Raw genomic sequence first — 23,907 nt, forward strand, 5'->3', positions numbered from 1 at the left:
AGTTAAAACCTAAGAAGAGGGGCTGAAAAGATGGCTCAGTGGTTAAGAGCACTATGTGCCCTTCCTAAGGACCCACGTTCAATTCCCAGTACCCACATAGGAGTTCACAACTGTCTGTAACTCCAGGCCTGACACTCCCAACCCAATGCACATAAAATAAATTAAATAATAATAATAATAATAAAAAGAACAAGTGCAAAAACAAACAAAAAAAAACCTAAGAAGAAAAACCTAAGGAACTAGCTCAGAACTAAGACATCAATTTTAAGATAGGGGCACTGGAAAAAAACAAAATACACGAAATGTGCTACAGGTCTCATTCTGAATGGGTAAGATCAAAAGAGCTATTATTTAACTTTGGTAACACGATAAAGTTTAATTACACTATCAGTTTAAGAAAAAGTGAGGAGTAAATGTATAATGAGATGGTAGAAATTTGACCAGAATACTAGTTGCTATAAGGAATGTGAATGTGTCAAATTTCCCTGGGGTGAGAAAGGATAACATAGTTTCCTAATGTAGCCCAGGCTACTCTTGAATTTGCAGCAATCTCCCATTTCCCAAGTGCTGGGAACACCGGTATGAGCCACTTTCCCTGCTTGAAAACAATAAAATAGATCTCAAGTCTTCTTTACTTCCAAAAGCACTTAGTTGCAACAAAAAGAATGTGATGGCTAGAATGAACCAGGTCTCAAGAACTTCCATCTCCCTAACTTCCTTGGCAATGGAGCCCTAGGACTTGTTATAGACATACAGTGAAAGAAAAAACATCACTCAAAGGTAAACATCTATAGCCAGATGTGGTGGCGCATGCCTTTGATCCCGGCACTCAGAAGGCAGAGGCAAGCAGATCCCTGTGAGTTCAAGGCCAGCCTAGTCTGCAAAGCAAGTCCAGGACAGCCAAAGCTACACAGAGAAACCCTGTCTCAAAAAAAAAAAAAAAAAGGTAAGCATCTGTTTCAAAGAGAAGAAAGAGTGACAGGACAAAAAGGGAACAGGGGTACAGTCAGTCATTACCCTACACTCAGGATCCTCTGGCCATTGGCTTTATTACAGTTTCTAAGGAAAAACAGATAGCACTATGTAGCTGGAAGATCAGAGCTCTTATTCTGCCTCAACACCTACCTAGCTATATGATTTTGAAGAACTGTTTTTGTTTTAGAGAGGTGAGTTGTCCAGACTGGTCTGAAACTCTGGTTCAAGCAACCTTCCTGCCTCAGTGTTCCAGCTTGAAATATACACCATCACATACAAACATGACTAAAGAAAATGTTTTCTTTAATTACTGAGGCCCAATGCCTGCATCTACTAACATTTAGGCCTATACTCAACTCTCATATCAGTATCCAACACAGAGTCCTCCTTAATTTATCTCTCATCTTCCATACTTCCTCCCCCCAAAATGTCCCTGTATACCCACAGCTACACTGACTTCATCTGTGCCTTCCCTCTACTTCTGACATCTAACTTACCTTGATGTCCTCTGGAACTTCCATATATAGGTGATCAGGAACAACTGGCCAACCTCCCACCCTTGGTCTTAGCTCTCTCAACAACAAAGCTTAACTTGTAAAGATTTCTCAAAAGATGGATGTTTTTTCTGGCGCATTAATATTAAGGCCAGAAGAGAGAGGAGGTGTCCTCCAGACTCACCGTTGTCTTATTGGAACTATATCCACCACCCCCACCCCCACACACACATACACACACAAACATTTCTTAGAAAAGAAAAAAAAAGACATAAAAAAAAAACAATAAAATTCCAGCTGCTCTTCTGGGGTCCCTATTACTCTGCTGTCTGTCACTGTCTGTCACTTTTCCTCATTGACTAAAGTGCATGGCTCACAGTTTTAGTTTCCAGCCAAGTTCAGTCACCATCGTGGAGGTCACCTGGTGGTCGTTCCAAGAACCTGGGTTTGTCACTTCCTTGATATCTTCACCTCTACAGATCTCCATGCCATCTCAGCCACCCAACTCATGACAATACTGAAAAGGGCACCCCCCGAAATGTCCTGGATTTCTGAAAGGAGTCTCAGACACCACTCTCCTATCTTTAAGTTCATGTGTCCAGTCTCCTAGACATTCAAACCTTTTACTCATTATTTATTCACCCAGCCATCTCTTTTTCCTCTGTTGCCCCACCCAGGAAACCTTTACTATTATTAATCTTCTGGCTAGCAAGCAGGTTGCTTCCAGATTATAAACCTCTGCCATTGACATTTGCAGTTATTCGCTTTTGGGTTTGGGGCTTTTTTGAGTTTATTGAGACCAGGGTTCACTTTTCATCCCAGACTGGCCTCCAACTCATAGCAGTTCTGCCGATTCAGCATCTCAAGTGCTAGAATTACAGTTAATAACCTTCACATCCAGCTAATACTATGCTTTTTTAAGTCTTGTATGTGAATGTAGATGTGACCCATGTGCTATACATGTATGTATGCATGTGTGGGGCACATGTACATATGGAGGCACATGTGCATGTGTGTGGAGGCCCAAAGTTTACATCAGTGTCTTCTTCAATTGCTCTCTTAAATTCTTAAATTGCTTTATTGGAACAGGGTCTCTCAATTGAACCCTGAGCTCACTGACTTGGGTAGCAACACCTAGCCAGCTTATCCCCGAGACTGCTATCTCTGCCTCTGTAGTACACGGTAACAAGAGGTTACCATGCCTGCCCAGCTTTTATGTGGGTCCTTGGAAGTTGAACTCTAGTCCTCATGCTTACATGAAAGGCATTTTATCTACTAAGTTGGGTCCCCAACGTAGGTCCTTATTTCTTTTTTTGAGCAGTGTCTCAATATGCAACTCAGGTTGGCCTAAAACTTGCAGTAATCCTGCTTCTATCTCCAGCATTCTGGGATTAGAGGTGTGACTCAACATGCCTGGTCACTGTAAACTTTTTAAATTATACAACACTACCCCTTTTAAACAGCCATCCAAAACTGATCAACTAAAATTATATGGTGATAAAGCTCACTTATAGATCACCTGCCTAGTACATACAAGGTCCTGAGTTTTGCTACCCAGCATCACAGAAAATGTACCTCAACACTCTGGAAGACTTCCCCAGCAGGTTGTGGTGGCTCATGCCTTTATGTCAGCCTTGGGAGGCAGACATAGGAGAACTGCTACAAGTTCGAGCCTCCTTACATAGTGAGTTGGAGCTGCCTCAGCTATAGAATGAAATACTACTTACAATAAGAATAAAAAAATTCATAAGAAAGGGATAAGCCCTGAAAGCTGAAAGAACAACCATTCATCCACACAGTCTGTTTCAGTTAAGAAAAATCTAACATTCAGGAATTGGGTAATGTGGTGGAAGCATCTTTAAAGGAGCAAAATCCAAGGAGCAAGAGTCTGAACATTGGCAGAGTGTTTTGAAACAAGGCCTTGCTAGACGACCTAAGCTGTCTGCAATTCCCTAGTGCAGTTAAGACTGGCCTTGAACTTAGAAAAATTCTCCTACTTCTGTCTCTAGAGTGCTAGAATATTACGTATGCATCACCATGCCCAGTGAGACTGAAAATTATATATATTTGCTTTTCCTGAAACAAGGTTACTCTGTGTAGTCCTGGCTTTCCAGGAACTCACTAGGTACGCCAGGCTGGCCTTAAAATCAGAGATTAACCTGTCTTTGCTTCCCGAATGCTAGAATTAAAGGCATGTGCCATTCTGCCTGGATGAAATTTTTTATTCAATACTTGTAACACATATCTTGGCTCTACATATCTATGGGTGATGCATCCAGACTCAATTAACTGTGAAATAGTAATTGCATCTAGGGGCCAGCAAGATGGCTAAGTGGGTAAAGCAACTTGCCACCAAACCTGATGATTTAAGTTCGATTCCTGGAGCCCATATGGTAGAAGGAAGAAAGAAACTCCTCAAAGTTGTCCTCTGGCCTTCACATGTGTACCATGTGTACCATGGCATGACACAGCAAACAGACATACGGAAATTGATGTAATTAAAAAAAAAAAAAACTATCTGCTCTATATATTATTTGTTATCATTCCCTAAACAAGTTTAACAACCATTTACACAAAATTTACACTGTATTAGATTATTACAAGTAACTCAGAAATCTTTTGAAATACAGGGGGAAAATGTCTATAGGCTAGACCCAAATAGTATGCTGTTTTACAGAAGGAATTTGAACACTGACTTATTTTATATCTGCCAGAGATCTTGAAAATAGTCTCCTGTGGAAATACAGAAATGACTATATTTACAGAAAGTGCTTACAAAGTGCCAGGTACTGTTCTAAATAATTCATCTTCTTTTATATATAATTTATTTATTTTTATTTTATGTGCATTGGTGTTTTGCCTGCACGGGTATCTGTGTGAAGGTGTCAAATCCTCTGAAACTGGAGCTGCAGACAGTTGTGAGCTGCCATGTGGGTGCTGAGAATTGAACCCAGGTCCTCTGTAAGAATAGCCAGTGCTCTCTTAACCACTGGCCCATCTCTCCAACACCCACTTCATCTATTTAAATTCATTAATTCTTCATAATTTCAGATACTCAAAATACTTGGATAAGAGGATGGCTTGTGCCCTGAATTTGAAGGCCAGTCTGAGAAATACTACAAGACACAATGTCAAGAAACTCTCCTGGGACAAGCAAAATTGCTCAGTGGTAAAACAAGACTTATTGTCAATCCTGACAGATAACCAGAGTTCAATCCCCTTGGCCTATGTGGTAGAGGAAGAGAGCAGACTCCCACAAGTTGTCTCTGATCTCCACACGTGCCATGCCACACAGTGCACACATACGTACACATGTACACGTACACACACACACACACACACACACACATCAATAAACAGGTATGAAACCTATATTGAGCATGGTTTCATAAGCCTGTAACCCCAGAACTAAGGAGATGGAAACAGGAGAATCAGAAGATCAAAGTCATCATTATGACTTCAAGGCCAACTTGGACTATATGAGACACTGACTCAGAATCCTCTTGACAGGTGTGTTGCCTAACACCTATAAGGCAGCAATCAGAGATGAAGTCAGGCAGAAATATGACAAGTTCAAAGCTAGTATAGGCTACCTGGAAAGACCTTCTGTCAAAGCAAACAAAAACAAAAAAAATTCTCAAAACAATACAAATACATAGACATAATTAATGACTTTGGTATTGTAAATAAGAAAAATGGAGTTAAGTGACTTAGCCAAGGCTATAGAGCTAATTAAAAAAAGAGGTTGGGGGGATCCAAGATGGCAGCACCAAGAAGACTCTGTGTCTGACCAGCAGGGCAGCAGTGACTGCACAGCAACCAACATCCCAAACTCTGGGCCCTAAAACACCAGCAATTGTGTTTCCCAGGTAAGAGAAAAACCTCCGGTGTGGGAAGGAATGTCGTCCCTTCTATGGTCACCTAGCTAAAACCTGAAAGAGTTCCAGGGTCTTGGCAGGTGCTGGGTCGCCAGCCCAGAGCCCAAGAAATGCTTGCTCTGATCATCATCCCAGGCTGAACTGGAAAAGGGCCCACAGTTCTGTCTGAGACAGTTTGAGTTGGGCGCACAGGCGGGGTCTCTGGGCTGGTGTCTGAGTGCCTGCTAGAGCCTGTGACCTTTTCCAGGGATTGTCTGGGTGACCTGAGGTCGGTGCCAATTTCTTCCTTCACCATGAAGTTCTCTCTTGCCTGGAAAACCCAGTCTCTGGTGTTGTGTGGCCCACAGTTCAGTCTGGGAAGGTGATCAGAGCACACAGGCATGTGGCTCTGCTTATGAGGAGGATAATGGAGGAAACCAATAAAATGTGTAAAGAAATAGAGGAAGATAAAGTCAAACAGATTATGGCCATCCGTAAAGAAATACAGGAAAAGTCAAACAGATTATGGCCATCGTAAAGAAATACAGGAAGAAGCAGCTAAACAGTTTGTGGCCTTCAGAGAGGAAATAATTAAATTACTGAAATAAGTAAAAGAAACAGTAATGTTCAAACAAACAGCTGAAGGAATTGAAGGAAAATACAGTCAGACAGATGAAGGAAATCAACAAATGGTTCAGGATCTGAAGATAGAATTGGAAAAATTAAAGAAAACACAAATGGATGCAATCATGGAGAAGAACAACTAAGGGAAGAAAACAGAAACTACAGAGTTAAGCATAACCAACAGACTACAAGATATGGAAGAAAGAATCTCAAGTGTAGAAGATACAATGGAAGAAATCAATGTATCTGTCAAAGAAAACGTTAAATATAAAAAATTTCTAATACAAACCATCCAAGAAATCAAAGACAACATGAAAAGACAAAAACCTAAGAATAATAGGAATAAAGGAAAAAGATTCCCATCTCCAAGGCCCAGAAAATATTTTCAATAAAATCACTGAAGAAAATTTCCCCAAGTTAAAGGAGAGGCCTATAAGCATACAAGGCCTACAGAACAGCTAATACATTAGACCAGAAAAGAAAATCTTCCTCTCACCACATAATAATCAAAACAGTAAGTATACAGAACAAAGAAAAAATACTAAAAGCTGCAAGGGAAAAAGGCCAAGTAACATATAATGCAAACCCATAAGAATCATACCTGACTTCTCAACAGAGACTATGAAAGCCAGAAGGGTCTGGACAGATATCATGCAGACCCTAAAAGAAAACAGATGTCAGCCCGGGGTACTACACCCAGCAAAACTCTCAATCATCATAGATGAGGAAAACAAGATATTCTATGAAAAAACAAATTTAAACAATACCTACCCACAAATCCAGCCTAACAGAAGATATTAAACGGAAAAATACAACCCAAGAAAGCTAACTATATTCAGGAAAACACAAGAAATAAGTAACCTTACTACAGCAAAACCAAAAGTAGCCAAGCACATGAACACACTGCCACAGCCAACATCAAAATAAAAGAATCTAACAGCCACTGGTCATTATCTCTCTCAACGTCAGTGGACTCAACCCTCCAATAAAAAGACACAGACTAACAGAATGGATGCGTAAGCAAGACCCAACAATCTGTCACATACAAGAAACACACCTAAGTCACAAAGATAGACATTACCTGAGAGTAAAGGGTTGGAAGACGGCTTTCGAAGCAAACCAACCCAAGAAGCAAGCAGGATATTCTAATATCAAATAAAATAGACTTTCAAACAAAATTAATCAAAAGAGATGGGAAAGGTCACTTCATACTCATCAAAGGAAATTTACACTTAGAAGACGTCATCACAATTCTGAATATCCATGCCCCAAATACAAGGGCACCCACATTTGTAAAAGAAATATTTGATAAAACTTAAACCACACATAGATCCCTACACAGTAATAGTGGGAGACCTCAACACCTCACTCTCAACAAAGAACAGGTCAACAAAACAGAAATAAAACAAAGAAACAATGACTCTGACAGATGTCATGAATGAAATGGACCTAACAGACATCTACAGAACCTTCCACCCAAACACAAAACAATTTAAACAATTTACCTTCTTCTCAGCACCTCATGGAACCTTCTCCAAAATAGATCATATACATGGGCACACAGATTATATGGTCAACAGATACAAGATTAAAATAATCCCTTATATCCTATCTGACCATCATGGACTGAAGCTGAACCTCAACAACAACAAAAATAACAAAAAGACTAAACACACGTGGAAACTGAACAAATTGCTACTCAATGACAGCTGGGTCAGGAAAGAAATAAAGAAAGAAATTAAAAGTCCTAGAACTCAATGAAAATGAAGGCACAACATACCCAAACTTATAAGACACGATGAAAGCAGTGCTAAGAGGAAAGTTCACTACACTAAGTCCCTTCAAGAAAAAATTCGAAACATCTCATACAAGCAACCTAACAGAGCTCCTGAAAGCCCTAGAAAAAAGAAAGAAGCAGACACACCCAAGGAGTAGACAGCTGGAAATAACCAAACTCATGATTGAAATCAATAAAATAGGAACAAATAAAACCGTTCAAAGAATCAATGAAACCAAGAGCTGGTTCTTTGAGAAAATCAACAAGATAAACAAACCCTTAGCCAAACTAACTAAAAGGCACAGAGAAACTATCCAAATCAACAAAATCAGAAATGAAAAGGGGGACATAACAACAGACACTGAGGAAATCCATGCAATCATTAGGTCTTACTTCAAAAGCCCATATGCCACAAAATTTGAAAATCTAAATAAAATGGACAATTTTCTGGATCGATTCTACTTACCAAAACTGAATTAAGACCAGGTAAACAAATTAAATACTCCTATATCCCCCAAGGAAATAGAAGCAGTCATCAAAAGTCTCCCATTCAAAAAAAGCCAGGGACAGTTTCAGCGCAGAATTCTACCAGACATTCAAAGAAGAGCTAAAACCAATACTCTTCAAAACTATTCCACAAAACAGAAACAGAAGAAACATTACCAAACTCATTCTATGAAGCCAGTCACCTTGATACCTAAACCTCACAAAGACCCAACAAAGAAAGAGAATTTCAAGTCAGTCTCCCTTATGAACACTGATCAAAAAATATTCAACAAAATACTAGCAAACCGATTTCAAGAACAGATCAAAGATATCCACTATGACCATGTAGGCTCATTCCAGATATGCAGGGGTGGTTCAGTATACATAAATGCATCAATGTAATCTAACATATAAAAAAAAAGAAAAAAAACACATGATCATCTGCTTAGATGTGCTGAAACAGCATTTAATAAAATCCAACACTTGTTTATGTTTAAAGTCCTTGAGAGATCAGAGATACAAGGCACTTAAACTAAACATAGTAATGGCATTATACAGCAAGCCTATAGCCAACATCAAACTAAACAGAGAAAAACTTAAATTAATCCCACTGAAATCAGCAATCAGGGACAAGGCAAGGCTGCCCACTCTCTCCATATCTCTTCAACATAGTTCTTGAAGTCCTTGCTAGAACAGTAAGACAATTTAGGAGATGAAAGGGATTCAAATCAGAAAGGAAGAAGTCAAAGTATCACTATTTGTAGACGTTATGAGTGACCCCAAAAATTCTACCAGGGAACTCTTACAGTTGACAAACACTTTTAGCAAAGTGGCTGGATACAAAATTAATTCAAAATCAAATCAGTAGCCCTCCTGTATACAAAAGACAAATGGGCTGAGAAAGAAATTAGGGAAACAACATCCTTCACAATTGCCACAAAATAACTTGGGGTAACTCTAACCAAGCAAGTCAAAGACTTGTATGAAAAAAAACTTCAAGTCTCTGAAGTAAGAAATAGAAGATATCAGAAGATGGAAAGAACTCCCATGCTCGGGGCTTGGCAGGATTAACATAGAAAAAGTGGCCATCTCACCAAAAGCAATCTACAGATTCAATGCAATTCCCATTAAATTACCAACACAATTCTTTACAGACCTTGAAAGAAAAATTCTCAACTTCATAACAAGAAATCCAGAATAGCTAAAACAACCCTGTATAATACAACATCTTCTGGAGGTATCTCCATCGCTGATCTCAAGCTGTACTATAGAGCAACAGTAACAAAAACAGCATGGTACTGGCACAGAAAGACTGGTGGATCAATGGAATTGAATAAAGACCCAGAAATAAACCCAAACACCTATGAACACCTGATTTTCAACAAAGATGCCAACACAATACAATGGAAAAAAAAATAGCATCTTCAACAAATGGTACTGGTCTAACCGGATTTCTACATGTAGTAAAATGCAAATAGATCCACACTTATCACCCTACAAAAAACTAAAGTCGAAGTGGATCAAAGACCTCAACCTAAAACCAGACACACTAAACCTGTTAGATGAAAAAGTGGGGAAGAGCCTTGAACTCACTGGCACAGGAGACAACTTCCTGAACAGAACACCAACATCACAGGCTCTAAGATCAACAATCAATAAATGGGACCTCATGACACTGAAAAGCTTCTGTAAAGCAAAGGACACTGTCATCAGAACAAAATGACTGCCTACTGATTGGGAAAGAATCTTCACCAATGCTATATCTGACAGAGGGCTAATATCCAGAATATATGAAGAAGTTAAGAAACAAACCAAGTAACCCAATTAAAAAATGAGGTACAGAGCTAAACAGAGAATCTCAATAGAAGAATATAGAATGGCAGAAAAACACTTACAGAAATGCTTAATGTCCTTAGTCATCAGGGAAATGCAAATCAAAACAACCCTGAGATTTCACCATATACCCATCAGAAATGCTAAGATTTAAAAAAAAAAAACAAAAACAAAACTCAAGTGACCACACATGCTGGAGAGGATGTGGAGAAAGGGGAACCCTCCTCCAGTGCTGGTGGGAATGTAAACTTGTACAACCACTTTGGAAATCAATCTGGCATATTCTCAGACAATTAGGAATAGTGCTACCTCAAGATCCAGCTATACCACTCCTAGGCATATATCGAAAATATGAACAAGTACACAACAAGGACATTTGCTCAACCATGTTCATAGTAGCTTTATTTGTAATAGCCAGAAGCTGGAAACAACCCAGATGTCCCTCAACTGAAGAGTGGATACAAAAATTGTGGTACATTTGCACAATGGAATACTACTCAGCAATTAAAAACAAGAAAATCATGAAATTTGCAGGCAAATGGTATGAACTAGAAAAGATCATCCTGAGTGAGGTATCCCAGAAGCAGAATGACACACATGGTATATACTCACTTGTAAGTGGATATTAGACATATCATATAGGATAATCATATTAAAAACTGTACACCTAAAGAAGCTAAGCAAGAAGGAGGACCCTGGGTAAGATGCTCAATCTTCACTCAGAAAGCCAAACGGAATAGACATCAGAAGAGGGAGAAAACAGAGAACAGAACAGGAGCCTACCACAGAGGGCTTCTGAAAGACTCTACCCAGCAGGGTATCAAAGCAGATGCTGAGGCTCATAGCCAAACTTTGGGCAGAGTGCAGGAATCTTAATGAAAGAAGGGGGAGATAGAAGACCTGAAAGAGACAGGAGCTCCACAAGGAGAGCAACAGAATCAAAATATCTGGGCACAGGGGTCTTTTCTGAGACTGATACTCCTACCAAAGAACATTCATGGATATAACCTAGAACTCCTGCACAGATGTAGACTATGCCAGCCCATTGTCCAAGTGGGCTCCCTAGTAGGGGGAACAGGGACTTGTCTCTGACATGAACTCATTGGCTGGCTCTTTGACCACATCCCATTGAGGGGGTGCAACCTTGCCAGGCCACAGAGAAGAACAATGCAGCTAGTCCTGATGAGAACTGATCGGCTAGGGTCAGATGGAAGGGGAAGAGGACCTCCCTCCCTTATCAGTGGACTTGGAGAGGGGCATGGGAGATGAGGGAGGGTGGAATTGGGAGGGAATGAGGGAGGGGGCTACAGCTGGGATACAAAAAGTGAATAAACTGTAATTAATATATAAAAAATAAAAATAAATAAATTGTAATAAATTTAAAATAATTTAAAAAAAGAAAAAAGGAGGTGAGGTGAAATAAAAAAAGGAGGTGAGGTGGCTCTTATGATATCAACAGAAAGGTAAAAGTAGGGCCTATTAAAGCAGCATGACATGATATTTATTGCTGTTTACTTCAGATTCAGTCACTTAACCTTGCTGACTCTCCATTTTCTCATCTATAAAATGAGAACAAGGAGAAAGGACTACCTTTCGAGAAATCAGAATTTCAAAGACATCATCCATGTAAGACCCAAACCAAAAGAGCAGAAATACACTGAGTAATTTTTAAGCTGTGGGCTGAGCATAGCAACACAGTCCTAAAATCTCAATACTTGAGAGGCTAAAACAAGATGATAAGGGAGCTTGGGGCTACAATGGACTGTTTAAAGAACTCAAAGCTAATCTCAAAAACAAAAACAAAATTCAACCACATGTATAGAATATACCTGTAATTCCAGCACTTGGGAGGTGGAGGCAGAGGCAGGCAGATCTTTTGAGTTTGAAGGCCAGTCTGGTCTACACAGTGAGATCCAGGACAGCTGGGAATACACAGTGTAATCCTGCCTGAGAGAGAAAGGTGGGGTTCAAGTACAGCCTCAGCTACACAGCAAGTTCAAGGCCAACCTCAAAATAAATAAGGAAATGAACAAAGTTTATTATAAAATACTATAAATACTGAATGTATAAGATTGGGAGCAGTATGATAGAGGAAACTCACTGTGTCCAAGCTTCATCATGATGATCCGACTAGCTTGAAAAGAGAGATGTTCGAATCCTCCCACTTTCTTCCTGTTGGAATAGAAGGAGGAATTTGAAGAGAGACTCGGGAACCACAATTCTCTTTCAAGCCCCCTAAAGAAAATAAAATGTAATAGAGCATGATCAGGATGACCTAACATTTGGGAAATTAGGAGAATGGGCTATACTGGACCTAGGGCTGATATGACTAGGCAGATGCAAGGAAATGGATATATTCAAAGAAAGAAGTAGATCAGATCCTCTCTTCCCCGATGGAGTCCACACCTCCAATACACTGACTGGATACCTGTGGTGTCATATCCCAGGTAAAAGACTAGAGCTAAACACCTCCACACTGGGAAGGAACAGGTGACATCTTTCTTCTTGGAATGGAGTGGTTTGCTTTTTTCAAAGGGGACTTCTACATGTCATCTACCCTTAGAAAGATGGAAAGGAACAAATCCCAAAAATCTACCTTGGAGAAACAGGTTCTCAGAATTCTTACTTATGTCTGCATAGATTGAAGTCAATGCCAAATCTGGAGGGGAAAGGGGCATCTCACTTGTACATGTGGCTAGGGTCTGCATCCGGCAATAGGAGAAAGGATATGTCATTTGTCCCTCTATTCTTGGGTCACTGACTGGAAAAAAAAGCAGCACAGTAACTACATGTCTATGTGTACATCTCTGCTACATGGGAGAGCACTAGTCCAGATACTTAATTGCTAGGGAAGGTGGAACCTAGGTCGTTTTACTCATCTGTCAGTGAGTGGAAAGGGTGTTATGCTTATTTCCAGGATGAGGTAGCATGAAGGAAAGAGTACAGCTTTGAATGAATAGGGTCCACACACCTTTACCTGATGGAAGCTATTCTTAATCCTTCCACAGGTGGTGGACTGAGACGGTGTGTATAGATTCCGTGGGTGTTGGAGTCAGCAGCACATTAGTTTTAAAGAGAATAGGGCCCCTGGCTCTTTATATGGGCAAAGAATGGGAAGTCATAAGGCCATGCAATTATAAACTCAGTAAATTTGCTCCTACCTTAGGAAGTGTGTATCTATCCTTTTACCCTAGGTGAGAAGAAACCTGCCCAACAGTGGTAGTGTACAACTTTAATCCCAGTGCTCAGGAGGCAGAGGCTGAGGATTTCTATGAGTTTGAGGCCAGCCTAATCTACAGCCTGGGCTACACAAAGAAACCCTGTCTCGTAAAACAAAACAACAAGAACAAAACTGTTTAGGGGCTGGAGAGATGGCTCAGTGTTTAACAGCACTAGCTGCTCTTCTAGACATCCTGAGTTCAATTTTCAGCAACCACATAGTGGCTCAAAACCATCTATAATGGAATCTGGTGTCCTCTTCTGTCATGCAGGCATACATGCAAATAAATTGATCACTCATATATATATATATATTTTTAATCTTTCAGAGCTAGATGGGGGGTGACCTGCATCTCCACTGCTCACATGTCTCTCTATGGTGATTATAAATCATTGTGAGAGTGGAGTCTGTGTCTACCTTAAAAGGGAAGAGAATAAAACTGAGTCTCTCTACCTTGAGGTCTCCTTGAGAGTCATAACTTTATCTCAGTGGTCTAAAGTCTGTTCCCACGTACGGTAGGCCAATTTGGGGTGGGCCTTCAGGAAGGCAGTAAACCAGAAGTTCTTTATGGGGTATGTATGGGGTCTAATTTACCACAATGAAAAGTCTTTAGTGGCAAAGGTGGGGGGGGGCGGGAATCTGTGTAGTTGCCCTAAGCATGTGTTTCTAACCATTTTGAAGGCTGATATTCAGGCTGAAGGTGTGGACTGGTGACTACAGAAGGGCAGGTCTCTTCCTCTACATATTACATATTTCTGAGCTCCACTATAGCAGTATGGGATGGACAAGGAGAAACCTCGATGAAGATCTGTACCTTACTAAGCCAGGAGAAGTCTCCACTGCACAGCCTTGTATTAAAAAATTATTTTCTTATAGGGCAGGTATGATAGCACCTCTCACCATTTGATGGGTTGACACTTGTCTCTACTGGGCAATGCAAATAAAAACTTAATAGATCTGCTCACATATGTAAGGGGAGGGCTGTCTACAGGAGAGTAATGGCAGTAGTGCGAAATGACGTCTAAATATCGTGAAAGGTGAAAAGGCATTGGACACTTCGTCTCATACGGTATGGTCTGTGTCTCTCTACAGCCGCTCTCTGAGGCCGCCAGAATGCAGTTCAGCGCATCTCCACATGTGGAGCTCTTCTAGGCCCTTCTACCCCACAAGCGAGCTAGCTAGTCACCTATCTATTCCAGGATGGCGAACACCTCTGGTTTCACCTTTTAAAAAACGACTCTCACTGCACTGCTGGCCAGATGAGCGTTCACCACGAAAAAAAGAGAAAAGTTGCCTCTTACCTACACTTCTAGCACGGACGTCCGCGAGTTCCGGGAAGCACAATGTCACTGCTCGAAGAGCATGCAGCTAGGCTCCGCCCGGACTTCCGGATCCCAACCCAGCTAGTTTGCTCCCCCTACTTTGCGTACTGCGCGAGGGCGTGGTTTCGAGATAAATGCTGCCCTGAACAGTCCCGCCCCTGCTCCCACGCTGGCCCCGCCTCCCAGCTGCAGCGGATAAAAAAGTAGGGAAGAGGGCCCGGAAGCTTGGCGATGGTGATGGCGGTGTGTTTGTGTGCGTGTATTCGTGTGGTCACAAAAGCTATTTATAAAACGAGCTTTTTTTTTTGCGGCCTCCTGACTAGGGTTAAAGATACATCTCTGATCTCAGTCACCAAAGTAGTCACTGATGGGGTTAGACGGGGGTAGGGGTAATGGTTTGTCCAGGAAGATGGCGATGGCAACAGATGGTACGAGAAAATGGCCGCCGGGATCACGTGTCGGTCTTGACGAGTATTTCCCACCTGAAGTGAGTTAATTAGCTGTTTTCAGCAGCTTTCCGCAGGAACGGAAACTATTGGGATTGTCATCTAGCGGATCACCCTCTCTTCTCCCTCATGAATGATTTCTGTGTCTGCAGAAAATAAACATTTCTAAAGCGAGGGTAGGCAAGGTGGTCTTTAAAAAGCATTTCAGTAAGCTCCTGACTTAACTGGGAAGTGAGCTAGCCCTCCAAAAAAAGTATTTAAATCCTTCCTGATCGTTTAATTCCAGTCCTATCTCCCTCCTCAAGCTTAAACCTTACGGATGGCATTGGGCTAGGTAAGGCAACACAACACTCAGGAGGAGTGTGTCTTCACTTTCAGCCCGTCCTTGCCTAAATAACCCCTTTTGCTCTCCTTCCCTTATAGGTTCACTGCTATCTTTCACCGTAGACACGAGATTCCTCTTGACCCCCAAAGTAGCCACAATAGTTACAGGTTCTATTTCCCTAAAGCCTAATTCCTGTCACTTCTATGAAGTCTCTAAAACAGCTGTGTTTATGACTCCCAGTTGATTAAATACCACAGCATTCCTTGCCTATACCTGTCTGGGGCTTATCACAATACTACACTGTAGTAATTTTTCATTAGAGTTCTTATAGATTCTATTTTATGTGTGTGAGTGTTTTGTTTTATGTATGTATGTATGTATGTATGTATGTGCACCACATACATGCCTGGTGCCTGAGATCAGAAGAAGGCATTGGCTCCCCTGTAGCTGCAGTTGCAGATCACAATCGAACCCAGATCATCAGCAAGAGCAACAAGCACTCCTAACCACCTGAGTCATCTCTCCAGCCCCTATCTTATCTGTAGTTCTTAATGTGACATCATCACCAGAAGAGAAGGAACTCCTCAGAGCTTTGAACTCTCCAGGAGACCCAGTACAACACTGTCTTCAAGCAAATTTAAGTGAAATAAGACCTTCACCACAAATCAATGGGGATTAAACAGTTAGTAGGTAGTACTGGAAAAATTGGATCAGGATAAAGAGAAAAATAAATGCCAGGTATGATAGTGCATTCCTGTAATCCCTGGGTGTACAAAGCCTGAGGCAAGAGAATCAGGAAGTCAAGGTCAGTTTGCTTTGCACAGCCAGAGTGTCTTAAAAAGGGAATTATGGTTTTGAGACAGAATATCTTGTAGCCTAAGAGGGCCTCAGAATTTCTACAAAGCAAGGATGACCTTGAACTCCTGATTCTTGTCCATGCACCTCTGTAATAACATCATAAACATGTACCACCACACCCAATTTAAATTCACAACCTCCTGTGGAACCACCCCAAAGCCTCTTGAATATTAGGCAAGCAGTCTGCCATCTGAACTACATCCCCAGTTCAGTCAAATATTTTAAATGGTTGTCTCCGGGAGGAACATGAAAGGGCAGAGTACAGATGAAAGTGAATTTATGATACAATGAAACCTGTAAAGTAAGACAAGCTCATCAGCTATGTGAAAAACACAGAAATATAGGAGGATAAATTTTGCACATTTTTTTCCATTTAGTCGTTCTCAAAATGTGGTACTTGGACTACCAAAGGACATGATACATCATTCAGGAACTTGTTGGAAATGCAAATGGTGTGAGTCCAACCCAATTTTCTTAATGAAAACCCTGTTGTGGGAGAGCCATACTTAGTATTTTAATAAGCTAGCCTGATGACAACCTGGTCAAAATTAGAAAGCCATTTGTCCATACTAGTTGGTGGGGGGGGAGGTGTAGGGTTGTTTGTTTGGTTAGTTTGGGGTTTTGTCAATAAGCTAGAGTAATCTGAGAAGAGGGAACCACCATTGAGGAAATGCCTCCACAAGATTGGCCTGTAGTTGAGTGGAGTGGGGGGCCCAGATATTTCTTAATTAGTGATTAGTATGGGAGAGCCACGTCCATTCGTTATGGGTAGTGACATCCCTGGATGGTGGGGGGGCAGGTTAAGAAAGCAGGCTGAGCAAGCCATGGTGAACACACCAGTAAGCAGCACTCCTCTGTGGTCTGTGCTTCAAGCTCCTGCCTCCAGTTTCCTGCTCTCCTGGAGTTCCTGCCCTGACTTCCTTGGATGGTGGACTGTTTGTTACCTGAAAGAAAATGAAATAATCACTTTACCTCACAAGTTGCTTTTGATCATGGTGTTTTATCACAACAACAGAAATCCTAACTAAGTCACTGCTGATCTAAATTTAACAATATTTTGTATAACTTTGCCGTTAAAAATTATAAATAAAAAAATGAATTTTTTCTTTCTGGGCCCACAAACCAATGAAAATGTATAGCAAACACCCACAGATTTACTATTCAGATTAGAGGATAAGATATAGTTTCCCATGTATCTTTAGAGGTAATCAACATCCTCTGTTTGTTTTCTCCTGGGTTTTGTTTCAATTTTTTAAAAACAGTCTCACTGTGTTCTGAGTAGGGAAATTACTGTTTCTGTAATGAAACACCATGACCAAAAGCAAGTTAGGAGAGGAAAGGATTTGTTTGGCTTACACTTACTTCCTCTTAGTCCATCACTGAAGGAAGTCAGGATAGGAATTCAAGCAGGGCTGGAACCTGGAGACAGGAGCTGAAGCAGAGGCCATGGAAGGATGCTTACTGGCTTGCTCATCTTGGCTTGCTCAGCCTACTGTCTTATAGAACCGAGGACTACCAGCCCAGGTGATAGCACCACCCACATGTGCTTGTCCCCCCTCAATCAATCACTAATTAAGAAAATGACCTAGGCTTGCCTACAGCCCAATCTTATGGAGGCTTTTTGTTTTGTTTTGTTTTGTTTTGTTTTTTTGAGACAAGGTTTAGTAGCCCTGGCTGTCCTGGAACTCTCTCTCTCTCTGTATACCAGCCCAGCCTAGAACTCAAGAGATTCACCTGCCTCTGCCTCCCCAGCATTTTTCTTTTCTTTTCTTGTTTTTTTTTGGGGGGGTTGTTTGTTTGTTTGTTTGTTTGTTTAACTCACTCTGTAGACCAGGCTAGCCTCCAACTCAGAGATCTGCCTGCCTCTGCCTCCCAAATTCTGGGATTAAAGGTGTGTGCCACCGCCATCCAACTGAGACATTTTGTTTTTTGTTTGTATGGTTGATTTTGTTTTGTTTTGTTTTGTTTTGTTTTGTTTTCTAGACATGGTTTCTCTGTGTATTCTTGGCTGTCCTGGACTCACTTTGTGGACCAAGCTGGCCTTGAATTCATAGTGATCCACCTGCCTCTGCCTCCCTGAGTGCTGGGATTAAAAGCCTTTACCACCATACCCAGCTCTGAGACATTTTTTTTTAAGTTGAGGTTTCCTTCTCTCAGATAAATGACTTCAACTTGAGTCAAGCTGACCTAAAAAAATAACACAAAATCTGGGTCCAAGAGTCTTTTCTGAGACTGATACTCCAACCAAGGACCATTCATGGAGATAACCTAGAACCCCTGCACAGATGTAGCCCATGGCAGTTCAGTGTTTAAGTGAGTTCCCTAGTAATTGGGAACAGGGACAATCTCTGACATGAACTCAAGGCTGGCTCTTTGAGCACCTCCCCCTGGGGGAAGGGGGAAGGCTTACCAGGCTATAGAGGAAGACAATGCAGACATTCCTGATGACACCTGATAGACTAGGATCAGAAAGAAGGAGAAGAAGACCTCCCTTATCGGTGGACTGGGAAAGGGGCATGGGAGAAGACGGAGGGTGGGCGGAATTGGGAGGAGACTAGGGAGCAGACAACAGCTGGGACACAAAGTGAATAAATTGTAATAAAGAATTTAAAAAAAAACTAGCCAACACACATTGTGTTGCCCAGTATAGCCTCTTGCTTTGATTTTCCCCACCCCAACCTTTTGAGTGCTAGGATTGCAGGCAGATGATGCATGCCTGGCTAGTGGTTCGCTTTTAAAGATTTTGTTTAGTTATCAAGCCAACATATATTTATAATGTGTGTGTGATGTATTGTTTTCTATATTTTAAACTATCCATTGAGGCAGGAAGATTGCCATGAGTTTAAGGCTAACTATCTAGTGAGTTCAAAACTGGTCTGTGCTACAATGAGACCTTGTCTCAAAAAAACTTCTTATATGTTTTGTATCCTCTTACAACTTGTACTATTTAGTTGTATTATTTTATCTTAATGTTTTTAATTTAAATAGATTTATATTACATGTTCTTTTCCTCCCTCCAGCCTCTCTCAGCCACCTTTCCTTAAAGCTGTGTTATTTCCCCACAGTTTTAAGTGGAGAACCTGTTTTTCTTTTATTATTGTTACATACATATATGTGTATGTGTAAATACAGTCATCTGAGTGCATTTTTATTGTGTATATATGTTTTCAGGAATGATTACTTTGCACTGAACGACCAAAGAGGGGGCTCACCCCTGGGAGAGGCTAATTCTTCTCCCAGCAGTCATAGTTGCCTGTAGTTCTTTGTCTAGGAATGGAACACTGAGAAATTCCCCCTTTCCATGTTAGTCTGTGCGTTGATGTTCCTGTTGTTCTGGTTTTGTTCATGCAGCCATTTCTAGGAGATATAGTTTTACATCAGACTTCCTGGTAGTCTGGCTCTTACATTCTTTCTGCTCCCATTTCTACAATGTTCCCTGAGCCATAGATGCAGGAGCTGTGGTGTACACCTATCCATTGGTGCTGAACTCCCCAGAATTTGTTGATCTCTGCATTTTATCTGGTTGTGGTTTTCTGTGATAGTCTACATTTGCTGTAAAGAGAAGCTTATTTGATGATAAGTGGTAGCTACAATTATCTGTGGGTTTAGATTAAGATTTAGAATGTAGTAAGGTTTTGGGTTATTCTGCTGGTTTAGCAAGGTAGTAGTTGTAGATTCTTTTATATGGTCCATGACCTCACTAGCCTGGGAAGCTGGGTGTGTTTCCAGTACCAAGCATGATTTTCCTCTTGTTGATGTATCCTTAAGTTCAGTTAGACAGCTGTTGGTTACCACCAACACGTGAATGCCACTTATTATGCATGACTTACCATGCTGGTAAATATGGTGCATACATGCAATGTCATGCTAGTCAGCTATAAAGAAAAATGAAATCATGAATTTTTGAGGTAAATGGATGGATATAAAAAAGATTATATTGTGTGAAGTAGCATAGACTCAGACAAATGCCATATATTTTCTCTCATCTGTGGTTTCTAGCTCAAAAGCCTCCGATGCATACAACATGTAGTAATCACAGAAACCAAGAAAGTATAAAAGACCCATGGGTGGGGGTAGAGCGGGGCTTGAGAGGGGACTAGCAGGAAGCAAGTGATATAAAGTGGGAAAAGGAATAAAGGGAAGGACTGCAACTGGGGAGGAAACAGGGAAGTCAATACAGGAGGACAGAAAGGACAAGGGGCAACACGAAGGTTATTTGATAAGGCATCCAGGAATCATTATTTTATACTTACCTAAAATTATATTATATATATATACCTATATATATATATATATATATATATATATTATAATATGTATTATGTCTTAAAGGAAGTTAAACCACTTGAGCTGATAGTGTTCCCTGCTCATACCATAACCCAACTAAACACCAGTAACAGGCACGAGAAACCTTTTTCCAAATGATCAGTCATGGTAGTCCAAGTGATTCTGAAAACAGATTTTTCAAAAATAGATTTTTTTTGTTTGGTTTTTCCAGACAGCCTTTCTCTGTGTAGCCTTAAATGACCAGGCTGGCCTCAAACTCAGAAAGATCTGCCTGCCTCTGCTTCCCTGAGTGCTGGGATTACAGGTGCCACCACACCTAACAATATGGATTAGATTGTTGATGTAGCTCTTGGTTGCCTCTCAGAGCATGAAGTAAACCCCTATTACTAAAGATACTGTACACTTAAGGAAAATTCATATGATTTGAGCTGGATGTGACCTGAAAGCCTCTTTCCTGTAGTCTAGTTTTCATGCTTCCAGAAAATAACTATACAAGCTACCAAGGGAGGAAAGCAACTAAACAGCTCTACTCTACTCAGCTGCATTGCCTTTGAGTCACTAAAATTACCAGTGTTTTTTTTTTTTATTTATTTTATGCATATAGTTGTTTTGCCTTCATGTATGTCTATGCACCATATGCATGTCTGGTGCCCAGAGAGACCAGAAAAGAATGTCAGATCTCCTGGAGAGAGAGTTACTTACAGTTGTGAGCCGTCTTTTACTTTTTCTTTTTTTGTTGTTTTTGTGTTTGTTTGTTTGTTTTGAGACAGGGTTTCTCTGTGTAGCTTTGGCTGTTCTGGACAAATTTTGTAGACCAGGCTGGCTTCGAACTCAACAGAGATCTGCCTGCCTCTGCCTCTCAGTGTGCTGGGATTACAGCCATGCACCAACCACTGTGCCTAGTTAGTTGTGAGCCAACTTGTGAGTGCTAGGAATCAAACCCCAATCCTCTGAAAAAGCTATCAGTATTCTGAACTGGTGAGTTATTTTCGGCCCCCTTGTACTTTTTTTCTTTCTTTTTTAGTACTACGGTTGAATTTAAAGCTTAGTGAGTGGTTACTAGCATTCTACCATTATGCTAACCTTACCCCCACTCCTGCAATCTGGGCTACAGAATGAGTTCAAGACTCTGCCTCAAAGTCTCAAAAATCAAAAAGCAAGCTGATGATAGAGCTCAGTGAGAGAGCACTTGTCAAGCATGTGCAAGGTCTAGAATTCAATCCTTACTACTACAGAAAACCCCAGTAATTTATTAATGGGGTTAAATATGGTCTAGGTCTGGGGCTATAGCTCAGTGGCAGAATATTTCCCTAGTATGCACAAGGCCTTGAATTCTATTCCCAATGATTCCTAAAAAAGTGAATGCAAATTCATGCAAATATCTATTTCTTGAATACATATTCTGTATACAAATATGTGCGTGTCACATTCTCAAATTACTCAATTATCCTCACAGTGCTTTTAAAGCTACTTCTGGTTGCTGATCCCAGTATCTCATCAATGTGTATGAATTACATTTAATCTGTTTTAATGTATAATTGTACATTTTGTGGTGGTTTGTATGTTTTCCTTTTAATTCCTGTACCTGTTCTGTATTTTTGTGTGTTTCAAGTAATATTGTTTTTTTGATATAAGACCTCAGGTATCCATGGCTAGTCTTAAGCTAACTGTGTAATGGAGGATGACCTTGAACTCCTGATTCTTCTGCCCCCACGTCCTAACTACTGGAATTACAGATGTGTGTCACCCTGCCTAGTTATTGTTTATATATATTTGTAGTTTTGAAGACTCTAGGCTACTTGACTTATAGAACGTCCCAAATTTTAAATTTATCTTATTGTTCTGTGTGATTATATTAAGATTAGGTATTTTTACCAAGATAGTACCTACATAAAGGTAGAAGGAGTAGTAATGACTCCACAAAATTGTTCTCTGACTGTACACATTGCCACACATTCCTGAAACTCTCATACATACACAATAATAAACAAACAAACAAACCAGGCACAGTGGTACGCATCCCTGTAATCCCAGCACTCAGGGAGGCAGTAGCAGGTGGGTCTCCATGAGTACGAGGCCAGCCTGGTCTAAAAAGTAAGTCTAGGACAGCCAAGTCTGAACAGAGAAATCCTGTCTCGAAAAAAAGAAAAGAAAGAAAAAAGAAGAAAGAAAATCCAGAGACAGAGGGAGGGAGCACAACCTGTCTTTTTCTAAAACGAAACAGCTAACCCTAAATTCATATGGAAAACAAGAAAGTACAGACAGGAAAATTCTGAAAAGACTGATAGGTGATTCCTGCCACAAAATTACTTTGTACAAATCTGAAATAAGGGCAGGGGCTTGGCTCAGCAATTAAGAAGAGCAGGCTTCCATTCCCAGCACCCACATGTGATGTCTCAATAACTGCCTATAACTCTAAACCCTGGGGACCCAATGTCTCTGGCCTCTGCAGGTCCTGACACTAATATACACACACTCCCAAATACAGACCCACACACACAACTAAAAATAAACCTTAAAAATAAAAGGAAAAGCCAGGCATTAAGGATTGAGGAGACAGAGGCAGGCAGTTCTCTGAAGCCTGGTCTACAAAGTGAGTTTCAGGACTGCCAAGGCTACCCAGAAAAACCCTGTCTCAAAAAAGCAAAACAACAAAAAAAATAATAAAAGTAAGCTGAAATGAATTTTTATGTATTTTGGGTCAGTGGGAAGTTTCTGTGATTTGAACTGGGCTCTGTTCATTTCAGCTGGGCTAACTCATGTATTTGCGCTCCACTGGGTTTGCTGGAGGTTGGGTACTCTAGAACACATCAGCTGGATGACACTTATTCCTACAGCCCCATAGTGGGCTGGCCTGAATGTATTCTCACAGCTTTGGCTGATGTCCAAAAGAGGAAGGAAAAATCTAAAAGGTTTTGAAATGCCTGTTTATATTATGTTTGCTACTACTTCGTCATTGGTAGAGCAAATCACATGGTTAAACTCAGGCAGTGTGGGAGCGTATTACCAAGCATTGTGAATACATAGATACATAAAAAATGGGGATCATTCATGAAAGCAGAAGAGGGTGTCTTAGTTACTTTTCAATTGCTCTGACAAAACACCACGACCAAGTCAACGTATGTAAGGAAGCATTTATTAGGGGCTTCCAGTTTCAAATGGCGAGTCCATGAATAAACAAAGGGCAGGGGCTTGGCCTAGTATCATGACCGGGAGCATGGCAGCAAGCAGGCAGGCTTGGTGCTGGGGCAGTAGCTGAGAGCTTATGTCTGATCCACGAACATGAGGCAGAGAGAGCTAACTTTGAATGGTATGGGCTTTTTGAAATCTCAAAGCCCAATTCCAGTGACACACTTCCTCCAACAATGTCACACCTACTTATCCTTCCCTAATAGTTCCACCA

General features: G+C 40.8%; 1 protein-coding gene across 2 annotated transcripts in view; it reads right to left on the minus strand.

Moving 5' to 3' along the window:
• Gnl3l (G protein nucleolar 3 like) overlaps nucleotides 1–14,704 on the minus strand; it is a 41,094-nt gene extending 26,390 nt beyond the window's left edge. Inside the window, exons 1-2 of one of the 2 annotated variants that reach the window (XM_060375601.1) lie at nucleotides 14,568–14,704; nucleotides 12,148–12,218 (exon numbers count right to left, since the gene is read on the minus strand). In XM_060375601.1, the coding sequence (XP_060231584.1) occupies nucleotides 12,148–12,166 (19 nt within the window). In that variant the 5' untranslated portion in view covers nucleotides 12,167–12,218; nucleotides 14,568–14,704. Of the gene's footprint in view, nucleotides 1–12,147; nucleotides 12,282–14,567 lie in introns of both variants that reach the window. The other variant, XM_060375602.1, reaches the window with a different exon arrangement.
• Nucleotides 14,705–23,907: the final 9,203 nt, after the last annotated feature.

This window comes from Meriones unguiculatus, chromosome X, assembly GCF_030254825.1.
Source record: "Meriones unguiculatus strain TT.TT164.6M chromosome X, Bangor_MerUng_6.1, whole genome shotgun sequence".
Taxonomy (NCBI): domain Eukaryota; kingdom Metazoa; phylum Chordata; class Mammalia; order Rodentia; family Muridae; genus Meriones; species Meriones unguiculatus.